The sequence below is a fragment of the Polyergus mexicanus genome, unplaced genomic scaffold, assembly GCF_030449975.1.
Source record: "Polyergus mexicanus isolate NDT 795.1 unplaced genomic scaffold, iyPolMexi1.0 SCAF_13, whole genome shotgun sequence".
Lineage (NCBI taxonomy): Eukaryota > Metazoa > Arthropoda > Insecta > Hymenoptera > Formicidae > Polyergus > Polyergus mexicanus.
In genome coordinates, this window is record NW_027223333.1 from 2,965,345 (window position 1) to 2,984,445 (window position 19,101).

Here is a 19,101-nt window from a genome sequence, read left to right on the forward strand (position 1 = left end):
CATAAATATAAATATAAACGAAGTTTAATGTACATAAACATCAATTTCGCCGTTTACTGTAAATGATCTTTGAGAATCGGTCTAGATTCGAAAATCAGAATTTGAAAGTAACAAGGTATTTTAAATACTTAAAGTAAAATGTGTCTACTGTATCTAACGGTATCTAAGATAAAATAGATTAGAAATAAGCGTAAAAATAGAGTAAAAAGAATAGAATAACAATCTAATTAAAATTAGATTTATAATATTAAGATAGAATTAATATACAAATCAAAATGAAAGTAAAATAAATACACATAAAAATAAGAATTAAAATCAAGACATCTTTGGTTCTGGTTCATTAATCCTTTAAAATTAGGCATTGAAATTCAAAATAAAAGGTTTAAAAAATTAGAAATTAGAATAAAAATCGAGACATTTTCGGTCGTTTTTTACAAGTCCCTAATCCTATTCGATAAATCCCATTTTCACTTCATTTCGACTTCATGTATGACTCAAATTTTAATTCTTTACGATGGTGAATTATAATAAAATTAACAAATGCAAATTATATTAAATTTGTGCAACAGTTCAATCAGTTTGATATTAATTTTGACATCCATATTAATTCCATTATTCTAAATTTATCAATTTTGACATTGCGGATTCATATTCAGTGATCTAAAAAATTCTTAAGTTTAAGTAATTAAAAATTATTTGATAGATCCTCAATTATCTAACTCACATATTTAACTTATTTTATTTATAGATCGTATATTTAATCATGAATATTTTATTAATTATGTATTGACATAACAAATCCTTTTTGGGGACTAAAAGTCGTAATAACATATTTAATTTTGATTGCAATAAAACTTTTTCGATACGTCACATATCGCGATTATAATACGATGAGATTTATTAAAATGCATTTCTTGCAACTTTTGTTGCAAAATTCTCAAAATTTTGATGTAATGGAGCAATTTAAAAACTGCAATTGCGTTCAGTGTTAAATAATTGCAGGAAATGATACTTTTTTTTTGTTGAACTGGATAATCATTTTCTTCCCATAAATTCGATAATCCATTACCTTTAGCTTCATCCTTTTGCGCCAAAATTCTCCATTTCGGGCGTCAAAATTGCCTAATGTTCCCGCTATCTCTGCGGCAAATTCTGCAATTTTGGCGGAACGACAAATTATCTCGACGTGTGACAAGAGCGACTATGATGCTTGTTTAACGATTCTCGGATGTCTCTCTCTCTCCGGGGGAGAGATAAACTTAATCTCGGTTCCAGAACTCGGGCACTAATTATCCAATGCTTTTGCATCTCATTGAAGCGGTTATTAAGCTATATACCGATACTTATATACATATATATATATAGGTATTTTATATCGACTGGTTCTCTTTAATATGATCGAGTGCTTGGTCAGATAGAAATAGACAGGGGAAGTTAACCAATTGAAGTGCTTCAATCCGGTTGATTAAATTGCCTTCGGTTTATGCGAGCAACTTGCAGGTCACTCTTTGTGCATCCTCTCCCCTATACATGTTAAGGACGCTCTTTCGTAAACTTTTGCGAGAAATTCCGCGTAAGTTTTTTTTTTTTTTTTTTTTACACAGAAGACCCAACGTCGCATTTTATTGCAAACGCAGGTGTTGCGAGATACATAAAAAAAAAAAAGAGAGAGGAAAATTCGTGTCTCCCATTTCAAAACTGCACAATTGAATCGGGTATTTCAGTTGACCTCATTCATGAATTTTTGAGGGTCTTCCCCGTTTCAAAGGTTTACTATTCATTGTTTCTTCTCGCGCCAGGGAAATATTCCGCTTTTACATCGCGCATTAATACCTCTTAGAACTCAATGACTGTATTATCGCTTCGACGATTATATTGAATCAGGCGGAAACGCGAGAGGGGAGGGAAAGAGATCGCTCTCGCTTTTCCGCGGAATTGCTTTCAAGATGTTCCCCGGGATTACGAGCGAATTACGTTGATGAAACGTTGGTACACACGATGAAGTGTATGTACTTCGCGAGATGGCGATTTGAAACGCCGTGGCCGAAAACTAAGGGATCGGGCGATCTTTTCCACGAGCTATAAGAAGAGAGGCGAATCGCTTTGTATTTTATCGAAAGTGTAAATGTCAGTATAACTTATCAATCATGCGAGACACGAACGAAACGGCTAAGTATATTCTATGTATGAGACACGGTTGTCGAAGCATCGTCTATCTCTTTTTAGTGTGACGAGCATGACATAGCAAATATCTTTTTTTTTTTGCAACAGACGTATTGGTTTATTTTTCGAACGATTAAATACGCGGGTATTCATTTTATTCCACCATTATTCGTATTAGCTATGTGAACTCAGAAAATGGGATGAATTCATAAAGAGAGGAAGCTTTTTATTTATTTTTATAAATGATAACATTTCCATTATGAATCCGAAATTAAAAGAAACGCCATTATTTTGCATTATTTTGTTACAAAATCGCAAATATAAATATAGAAAATGGTAATTATTTACTATAACGGCCACACCTCCAATGGCGTTGACATATGTTATAGTCAAGGACATAATCCTGAGTAACTTTTCCTTATAACTTAATCGGCGGTCGTTGTTTATTAAAAAGTTATTAACAAATAAAGTTTGAGAAGTAAAACGTAATTCTTACATGAGTTTGTAATTTCCACGCAAGAAGCGAGATCCATTCGCATCAAGACGTTGTATAACCCAAATCAAATTTTCAGAAATAGGTTTGAGTTAGGTTATATCTTCCGGAAGTGAAGCCGGCAGTGTGATAGTTTGTATTACATTTAACATGAGGCATCTTGACGCGCGTTTTACTTCGCTCTTATTGATAAATGGCAAAGTCAGAATTGCCGGCGAAAAAGTCCCAAAAGAGAGAGCTATCTGATATATTTGGGAACAAGTCGCAGCTTCACTAATCGACATCGTTAGCCATTCAACATCGTTCACCATTCCTCGTTTGAACGTAATGATATACACTGTAAAAATTTTTTTAAAAATTTAAACACATTTTTATTTGAATTTTCTGATTTGGATGTCAAAAAAATTTCTGAAAGTTATTCTAAAAGTTCAGAAAAGTATGTCTGAAAATTGAAGTGTGTCTGCAAAAAAAGCTACAGAAGTTTCAGTCAGTTTTTTTTTTTTTACAATATAGCTAGAATTCTTTTCGAGTCGAATTCTCCCTGTATTATTAACATGAAGGGTCAATCTTCTATTTCAGCATTTTCGAAAAAATGAAGGAAAAGCTAGCGCAATTAAGTTAAAATTGACATAAACGCTGAATTAATGATTTTTAAATAACGGAGTTATTTGCGTATTTTCTCTCTCTGGGAGAAAAGCGATTGAATTCTACAATTTACTTCATTTATTTTTGCGCGATTATTACATCAGAATATCTACTTCCTGGAAAGCCTAGAATTCTCAGGTTAGGTTTTCTTTTCTAACTGGAAAAATCAGAGAATTATCATAGGAATTTTATTGGGATTTTTTAAAAAAATTCTCTTTTTGATCAATTTTGTTCTTATATTATATATTATAATTTAATATAAAAAAATGGGAAATGATATGTAAATGAAAAATGTTTATCTACGAAAGCTATTCAATGTTTTTTGTACATTTGCAAATTTCTAGCACTTGAAATTAAATGGTTCTGTGAAAAATATTAGAGAACATGTACAATGAAAAGTCGGTAAAAATTGACAAAGTGGATCTAGTTCCTAATGATCTTGACCCATATATTGTCAAGGTCACTGTCACGAATATTCTCCAAAAGATTTTAAACATCGCTCGTTTTTTGTTAAAGTTACAAACAAAAAAATTTCTACAAAATATATGTAATTTTTGAGCACCATGCACATTTCATAGAATGTATTCTTAGCAAATTCATTTATTTATGTGTGTAAATTAAATGTATGGACAAGGTGAGAGGGCGGGGCCTCTTTCCCTTTTCCCCGAAAAAAAAAAAAAACTAACCTAACCCATTTTCTAGAAATGAGTCTATGGCTTTGTTGACATTAGCAAGGACACATAATAAACAGTAGCTTATGTAATATATAAACAAGAAAAAAGTTATCCACAGAAAAATAATATGTCAACAACTTTCACGCGTAGATAGTGAAAGTCCCCGAGCTCCATAATCCCTAAATTATTACTTGAAATAAAGATTGATCTTTCGGACACATAGGTTAGGTTAGATTTTTTTTATGAGTGCAGAAAGATGGGAAAAGCATGTCTCCCGCCCACACATCTGCCACACATAAATAAATGAATCTGCTAAGATTATGTTAAGAGTATGTATTAAATATACATGTGGTGTGTGTGTGTGTGTGTGTGTGTATGCCAGAAAATCTTCTATTCAGTCAACTTTTTCTATTTATAATTTTTTAATAAACAACGAGCGATGCCTAAAATCTTTTGGAGGATATTCAGGACAGTGACTTTAATAACATATATCGAGGTCAAGATTATTGGGGTTGGGTCCATCTTTGTCAATTTTTATCAAAAAAAATTTTTTTTTTAAATTGCACCCTCCCCTCTCCAAAAAATTTTTAAAATATTCTCTTTATCTAGAATTTTGAATAGAAATATCTGGAAGGGAATCTTTAGGAAATTTTTTCACAAGATTTAAATAGATACCCTGTACACACTCTGTTGCTTTAGCAGTGTTCCCCGGGTTAACAGCGGAAGGGAACAGCTTTCTTGCACAGAAAAATGTTTATCTACGAAAGCTATTCAATTTTTCAGAACATTGCGTCCATTCTCATTTTCGTCTCTTGTCTGCCACCAGTTTCCACGAAGGCGCTGGCGGGTGCGAAGAGCCTTGGCGGATTTTTGTACAGCGCCGTGAATAAGGCCGGGAAGACCGTGGTGGAGGCCAGTGTGAAGATCAAGAAGACCGTCGAAGAGAACGTGAGTTTTTTTCACTGTACATACTTGCACTAATCCTATAAGCCGGATCGATCTGTCTATGATGACTGACATCACCGCCGTCGTGTTAGTGAATTTAATCGAGATATTTCGGGATAATGTATTAATTATATGAGCAATTTGCGTATATTTTGTTAACAAATAACGTTGACATTTTTGGCCACTCAATATTTGTTTGTGTCAAATGGATGTTGATTGGCAACGAATTAACAGGAATCGGTTATACCATGAATCTTTTTTCCCGGAAAAATTGACAGTTATTTAATTTTTTACACGTAATTACAGAGGTTATTTATGCATTTTGCATGTTATATAAATCAATAACAATTTTAATATTTACGGCGCGTACTTCGATGATATTTTAACAAATTTCATGTATCTGAAAATGTTGCATCGCGCATAAACCTGTCGTCCATATATACGGATTAACTTGAAATATTGCAAGGAGTAGTACACCAGGCTGAAGCAAATTTAGTTGGAAGCATTTTTCCAAGGAATGCAAGCAAACTGTATTTGCGCAAATATTTTCTTCCTCCTATTTGTCTGATGGTAGTTTTTATCTTCTCATCGGCCCTGTGTGTCTTTGTCGGTTATCGATATCGGCTCGTAGGATTTATGTTTTTGTAATGGTACGGGCTAATGTATTGTATATACGCACACGTACATGCGTGAGAGGAAATGCGAGGATTCCACAAGCACAACGGCGCATTTTCAATGCGTAATCGCGCATTGTGTATGCATTTCGGAAATTAAACGGGGCGATTAATGTTCCGCGATCAACTGACTTTTACTCATAAAGCTCCGATAAAATCGCGATATCGAGAACCCAATATTCGGGATGCGATGAACTGGAATAAATTTGCATTAATTGAGATAAAATAATTTGATAAAATTACTCTCTTTGTAACTTTTCCTGAATAAAGAAATGACAGGGATGACATTTAATGCATACACTGTAAAAGAAAACTTCAGTGTTTGAAGTTTTTTTTACAGACACTGTCTGAATTTTCAGACACTTCGACTTTCAGACACACTCTTTTGAATTTTCAAAAAAACGACTCTGATGATTAAGACAGATTGTGTGAAATTTCTTTCAGATGCCCAGATCCGAAAATTCAAACAGAAATGTGTCTGAATTCTTAGACTTTTCAAAAAAAACGTCTCTGATGATTAAGACAGATCGTCTGAAATTTATTTTGAACACTCAAATCTGAAAATTCAGACAAAATAGTCTGAGTTTTTATGCAATTTTTTTACGGTGTACTTTTGTTGCCAAAAAAACTGACTTGTTGTAAAAAAAAAACTGATTAAAACTTCAGACAAAGTGTTTGAAGGTTTTTTTTTGCAAACACGCTGTCTGACTTTTCAGACACATTTCAATTTTCGGACACACTCTTAATTTCTTCGAGACACTCAGATTCAAAAATTTAGACAAATACGTATTTGATATTTTAGAAAATATTTTACATTGTACCTCTGCAATCGGTTCGAGTATTGAGGCGTCATGTTTTCTCGGGATATGTATTATGTTCGCCGTCGTCAGCCATAGAACTCGCATCGATCAGAAAGCCCGGCATTCGTTTCTGGCTGCATACATCTCGTGCATACATATCTATGCAATAGATATCGTCGAACGTTCATACGACGATGTATGATCATCAAGAATACGCGAATAGGTGAAATTTATTTCGCCGTCTTTTTTTTTCGCCATCACAGCCGAGTGGCGGTGAAGCCACTTGGCGTTTACATTCCGGCTACTGGAATGGATATTGGAATTTCTCCCCTCGACCTTTGGATGAATGACGCAAATTTGCGCGATAGACCGAAATTCGACAGAACGAAATCTGGGTCATTGGGATGCATCGTTGTGCAATTTTCGTCCACGTGATGACATTTATTTCGTGGTCTCGCGCAAATTTATCGCAGCCCGCGAGTTGTCAAGCCGTTCCACACTTCGTAGCACATTAATTTGCGCCCGACAATTATTGTAATGGCTCTCCCATATGGAGGGTAAATAATGAACCGCTTAATATTTTGCTGATCTATTATAAACTAATCACAATTAGGTATGAAATAATAATAGAATATATATATATATAGGATGTTCCCAATTTAAATGGCAAAACTTCAGGAGCGTGTAGGGGACCGAAAAGCTAAGACAGTAAACCCTTTAGAGGTTTGCTCGTTTTTGTTCCATTTTGGAGGAAATCACAAAAACAGAAACAAAACAAGTTTTTGTTTTTTTACTTATTTATTTAAATTTTATTTATGTTATCATCTATTTAATGCAGATATGTTGCCTATCAAAATGTTGCCCTCTTGCAGCAATTCAAGCATTACATCTAGCATTGACCTCATTAATTGCAGCCAGACATTGTTCTAATGATATTTGGTGCACTGCATCTATGATTCGGTCTCTTGATTGCTCTCTTGAATTTTGATTGGCACCGAATAAACTTCCTGCTTCAAGGTTTTCCATATGAAGAAGTCCATGAGTGTCATATCAGGTGATCGGGGTGACTAAGATACTATTTCTCCATGTCCAATCCATCGTTGTGGATAATCTATGTCCAGCCAAGATCGAGCAGCTCTGTTATAATGAGCTGGACATCCATCGAGCTGGAACCACATTTCAATCCGCTGCTGTAAGGGAATGTCCTTTAAATAATTAAAAAAGTCGTTCTCTAAAAAATGCGTAAATGTGATTCCATTCGATCTTTCGAGTAAGAAATACGGTCCCACCAGCAATCCGTTCCAAATTCCGAGCCAAACGTTTATAGCAAATTCATGCTGGAACCTGTATTCTCTAATAGCTTTGGGATTTTCATGAACACATAATAATTTCTTTGGTTAAGAATTCCTCCTTTTGTAAAGATAGTTTCATCTGTCTATATTATTTTTAATGGAGATAAATTGTCATTGTGAATTGTTTCAAGAAACCAATTACTAAAATTCCTTTTCTTGACATAATCTTAGGCAATAAATTTTGCATTTTTTAAAGATGGTACGGGTAGCGATTATCACCTTTCAAAGTTCGCCATATTATCTGCCGCGGTATTCCTGATGCTCTTCGGACGCTAGTCTCAGGATTGTTATCAAAGTAGCGTTGGATACAATTTCTTCTCCGAAAATCTGCTCCTGGAATCGGTTGCCTTCTTTACGAAGTGAAAATGACCCAGTCTCTTGTAATCTATTAAAAGTCAACGAAAAGACTCATCGATTAGGCACTCTTCTGTTTGGAAATCGGCGCGCATACTCTCGCACCGCTTCTAAAGCATTACCGTTTCAGAAACCGTACACGAAAACTATATCAGCGTATTCAATATTAGAATATATATGCGGCATTGTGGCTGATGTTATTTACTTCAAAATATCTGAGTAACTGACTAAAGACTGATTAAGGACTTATAGAAAAAAACAAACAAAATAATGTAAAGGATAACATCAAGTGTTTACATATGTAAGAAACCTTGAAGCAGAAAATTTATTCGGTGCCAAACTCAAGAAGGCAATTGACAATGAGAGATTGAATTTTTGCGATTTTCTCTAAAATAGAGCAAACCTCTAAACCTACCTCGGTCCCCTACACGCTCTTGAAGTTTTACCATTTAAATTGGGGACACTCTGTATATATATATACACATATTTACAGCTTGATCAACAACATACATGTAACGTTCGCTCTATTTAGAAATTTGTTTGCAGTAATAATAATATGCCGCGCGTAGTTTGCGTCATTATTAATTTACTCGAAACGCTTGATGAAAGCGTTAATGGTACTTGCACTCAAGTTGATTTTTATATTCCTGGATCTCTACTCTTTTCCTGGAAAAACATAGAAAAATCCAGAATTCTCAGAAAATCTTTTTATCTAGAAAATTCTCACGAAATTTTACTGAGATTCGTGGAATTATATTTAAAAAAAATTGTCTCTTTAATAATTTTAGTCTTATAATGTTTTTTATAATGACAAAAAGAATGCTAAATTATAATGTTTTTTTTTTTTTTTTTTTTTATGAAAGTCATTCAGTCTTTTTCAGTACTTTTTCAAATTTAATATTTTAAACTTTAATAGCTCTGTATTTTTCTTTCTTAATTGCACGAGTAGGGAAGATATTAAAAGGCGCATATAATAAAGAAATTTAATTTAAAAAATTGCATCGCTAAAAATTTCTTATATAATTTTACACGGAAATTTTTGAAAATACCGGAAAGGTCAGAGAATTTTTTTACAAGACTTGATTAGACACCCTGCATTCAGACATGTATTCAAATAAAAGCAAATTTTAATACGTCGATAATTTAACGTGATGAACGAAGAGTCACATTTTTCTCGGCTTCTTGCCAAACACGTTTCGCAGCAATCCCGGACACTGATTTATCGTTTTCCCTGCGTTGACCACTTTGCGACACTCACGTGCACATAATTTCTCAAGAGACCCAAGTATCGCGCGTACATTCGTCGCATCCATTTGTTCCGCACTCGAATCTTCCTTTACGAGTTGCACGTCGAGGGACACGATGTTGCCTGATTACATTTACGCTTGTCAACGTGCGCTGATGTAGTTAATCCAGACAAGGGTACTATACAATAATCTGTACATATAATTTAAGGTAGTGAAATAAGAATATTTCTAAGAGAATAAGAGTATAATATTTAAATGGGAAAATGTGACATTGTCTTTTAAATGAATCATATCTTTATTAATGTCTTCCGGCAAAATACAACGGTGCTTCATGTGTTTACGAGATATTAAACAGAAACGACTCTACTATTCACGGATTTTATGAAATCACGAATGTGTTTGGTTCCGGTATGTGTAACTCTCTGGATTTATCAATATTGCAAATAATGATACAGAGAGGACTGCTTGAAATACGTGTTGTTGGAAATACGATCGTATCGAGATGTAATACACGTTAAGATTCTACGCGCCCGTCCATTATCTAATTCTGTCGTTCATTATTGAATTATCTCGACACGAGACGAGCGATGCTGTGGCTTTCACGAGTTGTTGTTGCAACGACAATGTGTTCTACGACTTTATACTGGAACCGAATGACACGAGAAACTATTTGTCTACAGGATGTCCCCGATTTAAATGGCAAAACTTCAAGAGCGTGTAGGGGACCGAAAAACTAAGACAAGTAGTCCTTTAGAGGTTTGTTCGTTTTTGCTCCGTTTTAGAGAAAATCGCAAAAATTCAATCTCTCATTATCAGTTGCTCTCTTGATTGGCACCGAATGAACTTTCTACTTTAACGTTCCTTACATATGTAAACACTTGATGTTATCCTTTACGGTGCCAATCAATTCAAGAAAGCAATTAAGAGACCAAATCATAGATGCAGTGCACCAAATATCATTAGAACAATGTCTAGCTGTAATTAATGAGGTCAGTGCTAGATGTAATGCTTGCATTGCTGCAAGAAGGCAACATTTTGAACAATATCTGCATTAAATAGATGATAACGTAAATAAAATGTAAATATTGGATGATTGCATAAGTTCGTGCCCGATTTTCATAGATGGCATTAAGTTATTGCATGGCGGAGTTCTATTGTTTTCGTGTGGTAACTGTTGCTTACACCGAATAGATGACGTTGTCTTATGTCAATTTAGCGTCAGATATTGTTTAGATAAGTTCATTTGTGTATAAGAGAAATCATTAAAAATGGAGAACGAAAAGGTGCATTTGCGGCATGTAATGCTATATGAATTTCGGAAAGGCGTGAGTGTTGGGATTGCACAAAAAAATATTCAAAGCGTTTATTTGGACCGCGCTCCTGCTCTCCGAACAGTCAAAAAGTGGTTTGGCAGATTTCGAAATGGTGATTTCAACATGGAGGATCAACCCCGCTCTGGACGGCCTTCTGGCATTGATGATGACATTGTGCATGCCTTAGTGGAAAGAAACCCAAAAATTACAACTGAGGATATTGCTGAGAGGCTGAACATCGATAATTCAACCGCTTTTCGTCATTTAAAAAAGTTTGGATACATTTCCAAACTTGATACGTGGGTGCCGCATCTTCCACCACGACAATGCTAGGTCGCTCAATAGACGCTGCGAAAACTGCAGGAGTTGCAATGGGAAATTCTGCAGCACCCGCCATATTCTCCAGATATTGCGCCTTCAGATTTTTATCTGTTCCGGTCTTTGCAGAATAGTTTAAATGGCAAGAATCTCAATTCCGAGGAAGCTGTCGAAAACCACCTTACAAATTTTTTTCAAGAAAAACCAAGTTCTTTCTTCAAAAATGGAATCGACAAGCTTATAGATTGTTGGAAAACCATTGTAGAAAAGAATGGAGACTATATAATTGATTAATAAAAGTGTTATCTCTAAAATATAATCTATTGAAGTTTATATTTAAATCGGGCACGAACTTATGCAATCACCCAATAAATAAGTAAAAAAACGAAAACTTGTTTTGTTTCTTTTTTTGTGATTTTTCCCAAAATGGAGCAAAAACGAGCAAATCTTTAAAGGACTTTCTGTCTTAGCTTTGCGGTCCCCTACACGCTCCTGAAGTTTTCACATTTAAATTGGGGATATTTTGTATATTGTAACTTTACATCATCAGCTTAGCTTCAAATCTGATTTATTCGCGGTCGCTTTTTTCTTATAGTGCAAGATTTTTTAATCTATTGAATTTTTGTAGGTTTGTCATAGAGAGTCATATAATATCTTATTATAAAAATTTTATTTCTCAGTTCAATCACGAAATTATAGAATATATCGATATACTCTTGGTTCACGGGATATCTATACTCATTTGTGCTGATCTCATGTCGCCGCTGGCATCGTGATCTCGTGTTAAATAAACGATAAAAGATTTCATCATTCACTTTATCGTTCGTAGACACCGTCTGTTTGTCTTTATTTTTAACGGCGAGGAATCTCGAGAACGAGATTTATGTATATCGTGCTCATCATCGATCACGCGTCGTTATTTTTCTCATGACACGTGTACAGCCACTTGATATCGTGATCCATATAAAGTTAGCTTTCTCGTAAAATATCTTGCCACTTTATATGCCGTTTACAAGTCTCGCAGAACATTTTGCTACATGCAAATATTTAACAAACTGAGAGTATTATTCTGAAATAATGAATGCGAAGTTTTCCGCGATCCTGTGTATTAAGACAATAGACAGTTACCAGAGGTATTCAAAATAGCCGCGATTGTCTCGAAGATCCCTGTACTAATTATTTAATAATTTAATAATTTAAAATATTTAATAATTTAATAATTTAAAATATTTAATTATTTAATAATTTAAAATATTTAATTATTTAATAATTTAATTTATATCTAATGGAATTATATTAATTTAAATTTCATGGTATATATCACATATCGCTGAAACCGTCTGATGAACATTTGCGGTAGTGATATTATACTTTGCATAAAAGATTCACGCGTGTACAGGCTTTTGAATTTTGATGCCTGGTCATGATTAATTCGAAAGTGTAAACTCCATAACGAGAGAAGTTGGATGATAAAACTCTGTCGTATTCCATATATCCGATCATGCAAAACGCATGTATATTTAGTAATTCTCTTTTCTAACTTATGGATAATTTATGGATATATATGAGAAAACATGAATTTCATTATCTTTAGTTTACATAACTCGGCTAAGGATCTCACTAACCAATACAAGATACTTTACAATTAATTCTTTTTGATTTTTTTTCGATTTTTATAGAGAAAGTAGAACATGTACAGTTTTTCGAAGTTTTGTATGTGTTAATGAATTTAAAGCTGATTTATTTATAAAATTTTTTATAGTCATCCGAATGTAATCCGAGTGTAATAATGTATAAAACATTATGAGACTTTATTATATCTAGAAGAATGATAATAATCTTTATAAATGTCTCTCCGAAATAATACTGAGGAAAACACTTATGTAACTTTTCTATCTTCTATCTTCACAGCTATAGTTGAAGCTAGAAGTTGAGAATTAAATTATAAAAGTTTTCCGCATTCGCCCGGCTCAGACAAGTGTAACGACTTGTTTCTTTATGCATGAGAAAATATTTTCTTTTGAGACACAAATTTTGAGACACGAAACACATTTCATATTAACGTATAACTGCAATTCTATGTCGATTTAATATTGAAATATTACTTTACCGCGCAATATCAGAAAGAAGGAATCTTTTTAAAGGAAAAAGAATTTCTTTTTGGAAACATTTTTGAAACAGAATCATGACTCAATATGAAACAAATGGTGATCAACGACCTATATCAATAATGCAGCATCCTTGCAAGACGAAAATCTAAGGGACAATAATTCTAGCGAGCAATAATTCCCTAAACAGAGATTATACACACTGTATTATAAAAAATTTTCTAAAAATTTATACACTTTCTGTCTGAATTTTCAGATTTGGATGTCTGAAAGAAATTTCAAACAATCTGTCTTAATCATCAGAGTCGTTTTCTCTGAAAATTCAGAAGAATGTTTCTGAAAATTGAAGTGTGTCTGAAAATGTAGACAGCATTCTGTTTGAAAACTCAGACAATATGTCTGCAAAAAAAAAACTTCAGATACTTTGTTTGAAGTTTTAGTCAGTTTTTTTTACAGTGACAGCAAAGATGCACTGTAAAAAATTGTCTAAGAATTCAGACACATTTCTGTTGGAATTTTCGGATCTGGATGAAAGAAATTTCAGACAATCTATCTTAATCATCAGAGTCGTTTTTCTGAAAATTTAGAAGAGTGTATCTAAAAATTGAAGTATGTCTGAAAATTCAGACAGTATCCTGCCTGAAAATTTAGACAGTGTGTTTGCAAAAAAAACTATAGACACTTTAGCTGAAATTTCAGTCAATTTTTTTTACAGTGTATAAGAAAAATTTCAAAATGTTAAAACAAAGTTTGAATTTTTTTTTTTGCAGATATTTTCTAAATTTTCAGACAGATTATTGTCTGAGTTTTCAGATATACTTCAATTTTTAGATACACTCTTCTGAACTTTCAGAAAAACAACTCTGATGATTAATACAGATAGTCTAAAAATTTTTTTTGGACACTCAAACTGAAAATTTGGACAAAAATATGTCTGTATTTTCAGATACATTTCAATTTTTAGATACTTCTGAACTGTCAAAAAAACGACTCTGACATGTTGCCTATTAAGACAGATTGCCTGAAATTTCTTTCGGACACCCAGATCTGAAAATTTCGATAAAAATATTTATGAATTCTTAGGCATTTTTTACAATATATTTAACCACGTAAACATAATTGTGTATTAATGTATTAAAAACTGAGAGAGTCTAGCTAAGGGATTGCGATATTCGCTCTTGACCTGGTGCGTCCGATCAAAACGCGAGCATGATCACTAGCCAACAAGTAATAGTTCATCATGTCTAGTCAGCCGTTCTACGAGAAATCATTTTGCTTCCTTATAGAGGAAGCTTTGTTTTTGCGACAAAATTTTTTTTCGACTTTTCTGTGCTAATGTGTTTCGAAAATGTTCTAAAACGTCGAAAAATCATATTCCTAAAAAATGTATGTATGTATGTGTGTATGCGTGTATGCAATATGTTATACAACCTCTAACTTTCGCAATTTTTGAGATATCGGGCTAAATTTTTTTTTACACGGATAGAGTATCATTAAAGGATGATTGATATGAATTTGGTGAGTATCAGTAAAGAATTCATTTTTTATAAAATTTTGAATTTTTTGGGAAATGTCTGTATATGCTGTAACTTTTGCAAATTTTAAGATATCGAGTTAAATATTTTTATATGAATAAAGTATTATTAAAGGATAGTTGATATTGAATATGCTTCCTCTATGAGGAAGCCAAAATTGAAAAACTCGTTTGCTTTAAGGAACTTAAGCTTTGCGAGCAAAATAAAATTCCTCTATAGCAATGTGAAACGTCAAATGAATATGATACATATAAGTTATGTCCCAAAACCACCAGATCTTTTTAGTAGCAGATCCTCCAGCCAATTTTAAATCGGTCTTTCCTTAACGAAAATGTCGAAAAGTTTAAAATTTTTTTCCACGATATATTCTCTTGTATTTAAGCTTCAAATTAAAATTCCACCTGAAATCAACTAAGGAATATAATTTTGTTAATTCTTTGACTACGCAAAATTTAGTTTGTAAAAAGCTTTCACCTTCTTCGATCATTTATAACTCAAGAATTATTTATCGATATTTTCGCTAAAAAAAAATCGTCTTTATATTGGTCAGAGAATCTGGAATGAAAAGGACGTCCGGTGATTTGGGGACATTTCTGTATGCACGAATTGAACGTCAAGTCTGTCTATACGTGGGACATACATGTACAGTTCTGCGAAGAATAGGGGCAGTTCGTATTGATCCGCAACGCCATCTCCTTCCTTGATTTGAGAGAGACCCAACTCTACACTAACGGAGGGGCTGATTCTCTCGATTTGTGCGGAGGTTTTCGCGAGAAGCTGCCAGCAATAACTGCAATGCCGCCTTCGATATGTTCTCTCTCTCTTTCTCTCATCGAGAGAGAGAGAGAGAGAACATATCAAAGGCGGCATTGCAGTTATTTCTGGCAGCTTCTCGCGATGATCCTTTGTGCGAATAGCCACTTAATCAGGTCTGCTAGTGAGATATTTTGTTTTGCGTCGTGTACTTGTAATCGACTTTCTTTTTAATTTACTTTTGCTCATGAAGATGATTCCAATTGTTCTCCTAACATAAAGTAGATTTTTTACGGTTTCTTTTTATATATAAAGCAACATGTTGCTTTAAGTATTTTCTTCTGATTCATTAAAACGCTTTGTTATTCCATGACACAAATTCAGCTGCGCACTGAAAATGAATTGTTACATTTTCTCTTGTTTATCTCCCTTTTCTTGCTGATCTGCAAGTACAATATATTTTGGAGTATTTTTTTTTATTTCTTTGCAAAAAAGAAATTCTGGATATATTACGGTCTTAAATTAATTTTCATTTTTATCTTATGTTATTTTGCGTACGTGTAATCGCTTGAAAATGCTCACATTGGAACACAAATGAAAAGTACGGCGTTTACTTTTTTGCGATGATATTTGTCGTCGGCAGAATCGATAGGGTTAAGCGTATCCTTTTATCCACATTACGAAACGGCAATTGACCTTTGTTTTTCTTTTTTCCGAGCCCCATCTGTTCTGATCTCGTCGATGCATCACCGCTGCACGCGGCTGATGAGAATCGATGGCCCAAGAGCCTTGAACTTTCTCCGCTCTATCGCTCACCACACGCATACGATCTTTCTCCTCTCCCGTGTCGTCTCACCTGCCAGTGCACGTATGTGTACTGAATGTCGATTCTAGGTTGCCAGTCGATTTTGCTAACCTGACAGCTCAAGGTTGCAACGCAACTGATGGTCGGTTCATTTTAATAAATGCATCGCAGCGCGTATGCATTGTTCTTTCAACGCGCGATGTTTGGATAACGGGCGGGTGAATTGATTGAAGGTAGATTTTGCCGCGGAATTTTCAATACAATATGATACAATGTATCCAAAGAGCGAAATCACTCGCATTAATTGAGCTGTCATTACACTGTACAAAATTTTCTGAAAATTCAGACACCTTTTTATCTGAATTTTTAGATCTGGGTATTTGAAGGAAATTTCAATCTGTTTTATTGTTAATCATCAGAGTTGTTTTTCTGAAAATTCAAAAGAGTATATCTAAAAATTGAAGTATGATTGAAAATCCAGATAGTGTATCTGCAAAAAAGCTGCAAACATTTTATTTAAAGTTTGAGTCATTTTTTTTGACAATATATTACATATATAACGGAAAAAATGGCAAGTTTAGATAGAACGTAATATTATCAGATTTTATCAGATTGACAGTGCAAGGTCTTGGAAAATTCCAGTTTCTCCGGCGCGATTGTAAATATGCAGGCGAGTGCGTATCGATACTCGTTTGTCATTATCTGTCGGCGTATCAATAAGGTGCTACAAGAACTTCGTTCTTATCAGAGAGTTATTGATGTACTCTCATCACTCTGTGTTTCGACGAAATGGTATTGCTTATTCAATTTATTCAATACTTCCCTCTGATTCCTTGAGATTATCTATACAAATACAGATCTCTTTTTTTGCACATTTTTAAATTTCGCAAATTTACTTTGTTTGTTATATACAATATATGGGGATAATCTTGTCTAATATAATTCTGTCTGTAAAAGACATCATTTCTGCGAAAGATAGAAATATTACAGAAATATTATCTGTAAAGATATCACTTCTCTGTTAAATAAATCTTGTCTATAAAAGATATCGCTTCTGTCAAAGACAGGGGTGTTAAAGAAATCTTGTCTCTGAAAGATATCATTCCTGTTAAAGATAGGGGTGTTAAAGAAATTTTGTCTATAAAAGACATCACTCCTGTTAAAGACAGCAGTATTTAAAAAAATCTTGTTTATAAAAGACATCACTCCTCTTAAAAAAAGGGGTGTTAAAGAAATATTGTCTATAAAAGACATCGCTCCTGTTAAAGCAGGGGTGTTAAAAAAATCTTGTCTGTAATAGACATAACTCTTCTTAAAGACAGGGTGTTAAAAAAATCCTGTCTGTAAAAGACATCACTCCTGTTAAAGATAGGAATATTAAAGAAATATTGTCTGTAAAAGACATTGCTCCTGTTAAAGGCAGCAGAGTTAAAGAAATCTTGTCTGTAAAAGACATCACTCCTGTTACAGATAGGGGTGTTAAAGAAATTTTGTCTATAAAAGACATCACTCCTGTTAAAGACAGCAGTATTTAAAAAAATCTTGTTTATAAAAGACATCACTCCTCTTAAAAAAAGGGGTGTTAAAGAAATATTGTCTATAAAAGACATCGCTCCTGTTAAAGCAGGGGTGTTAAAGAAATATTGTCTGTAAAAGATATCTCTTCTGCAAAAGACAGAAGTCTTAAAGAAATATTGTCTGTAAAAGACATCGCTTCTGCCAGAGACAGGGATGTTAAAGAAATCTTGTCTGTAATAGACATAACTCTTCTTAAAGACAGGGTGTTAAAAAAATCCTGTCTGTAAAAGACATCACTCCTGTTAAAGATAGGAATATTAAAGAAATATTGTCTGTAAAAGACATTGCTCCTGTTAAAGGCAGCAGAGTTAAAGAAATCTTGTCTGTAAAAGACATCACTCCTGTTACAGATATGGGTGTTAAAGAAATTTTGTCTATAAAAGACATCACTCCTGTTAAAGACAGCAGTATTTAAAAAAATCTTGTTTATAAAAGACATCACTCCTCTTAAAAAAAGGGGTGTTAAAGAAATATTGTCTATAAAAGACATCGCTCCTGTTAAAGCAGGGGTGTTAAAGAAATATTGTCTGTAAAAGACATCATTCTTGTTAAAGACAAGGGTGTTAAAGAAATCCTGTCTGCAAAAGACATCACTCTTGTTAAAGATAGGTGTATTAAAGAAATCTTGTCTATAAAAGACATCACTCCTTTTAAAGATAGGAGTGTTAAAAGAATCTTGTCTATAAAAAACCACTCTTCTTAAAGATAGGGGTGTTAAAGAAATATTGTTTGTAAAAGACACCGCTCCTGTTAAAGCAGGCGTCTTAAAGAAATATTGTCTGTAAAAGACATCGCTCCTGTTAAAGGCAGGGGTGTTAAAGAAATATTGTCTGTAAATGACATTGCTCCTATTAAAGCAGGGTTTTTAAAGAAATATTGTCTGTAAAAGACATCACTCTTATTAAAGATAAGGTGTTAAAGCAATCTTGTCTATAAAAGACATTATTCCTGTTAAAGACAGGAGCGTTAAAAAAATCTTATCTATAAAAGACATCACTCTTCTTAAAGGTAGGGATGTTACAGAAATATTTTCTGTAAAAGACATCACTTCTTTTATAGACATGGGTATTGAAGAAATCCATTGTACACACACATACATATACACACATATACAAGGTGTATCTGAAATGATGCGCTTTAGGAGCATATTCTAGAGGTCAAAATAAGACTTTTTTTCCTGTGAACATGGGTCCGCAAATGAACCTTCCTCCGAGCTTGAAGCTCCTAAAATGTTTTATTTTCTTTACGTCAATTGATGTCTCTCGTTTTTGGAGCTTAAAATATTAAGGTAACATTATTGCAAAATAAATAATTAAAAAAATGTTATGAGATATTTCATAATTT

The 19,101-nt window shown here is 33.6% G+C and overlaps 1 protein-coding gene across 6 annotated transcripts in view; it reads left to right on the forward strand.

The window, feature by feature from the left end:
* The window catches only part of Sap47 (Synapse-associated protein 47kD), a 107,296-nt gene that overhangs the window by 21,560 nt on the left and 66,635 nt on the right, over positions 1-19,101 (forward strand). For all 6 annotated transcript variants that reach the window (XM_070305768.1, XM_070305763.1, XM_070305766.1 and 3 more), the window contains exon 4: positions 4,802-4,923. In XM_070305768.1, coding sequence (XP_070161869.1) covers positions 4,802-4,923 — 122 coding nt within the window. The remainder of the gene's footprint in view (positions 1-4,801; positions 4,924-19,101) is intronic.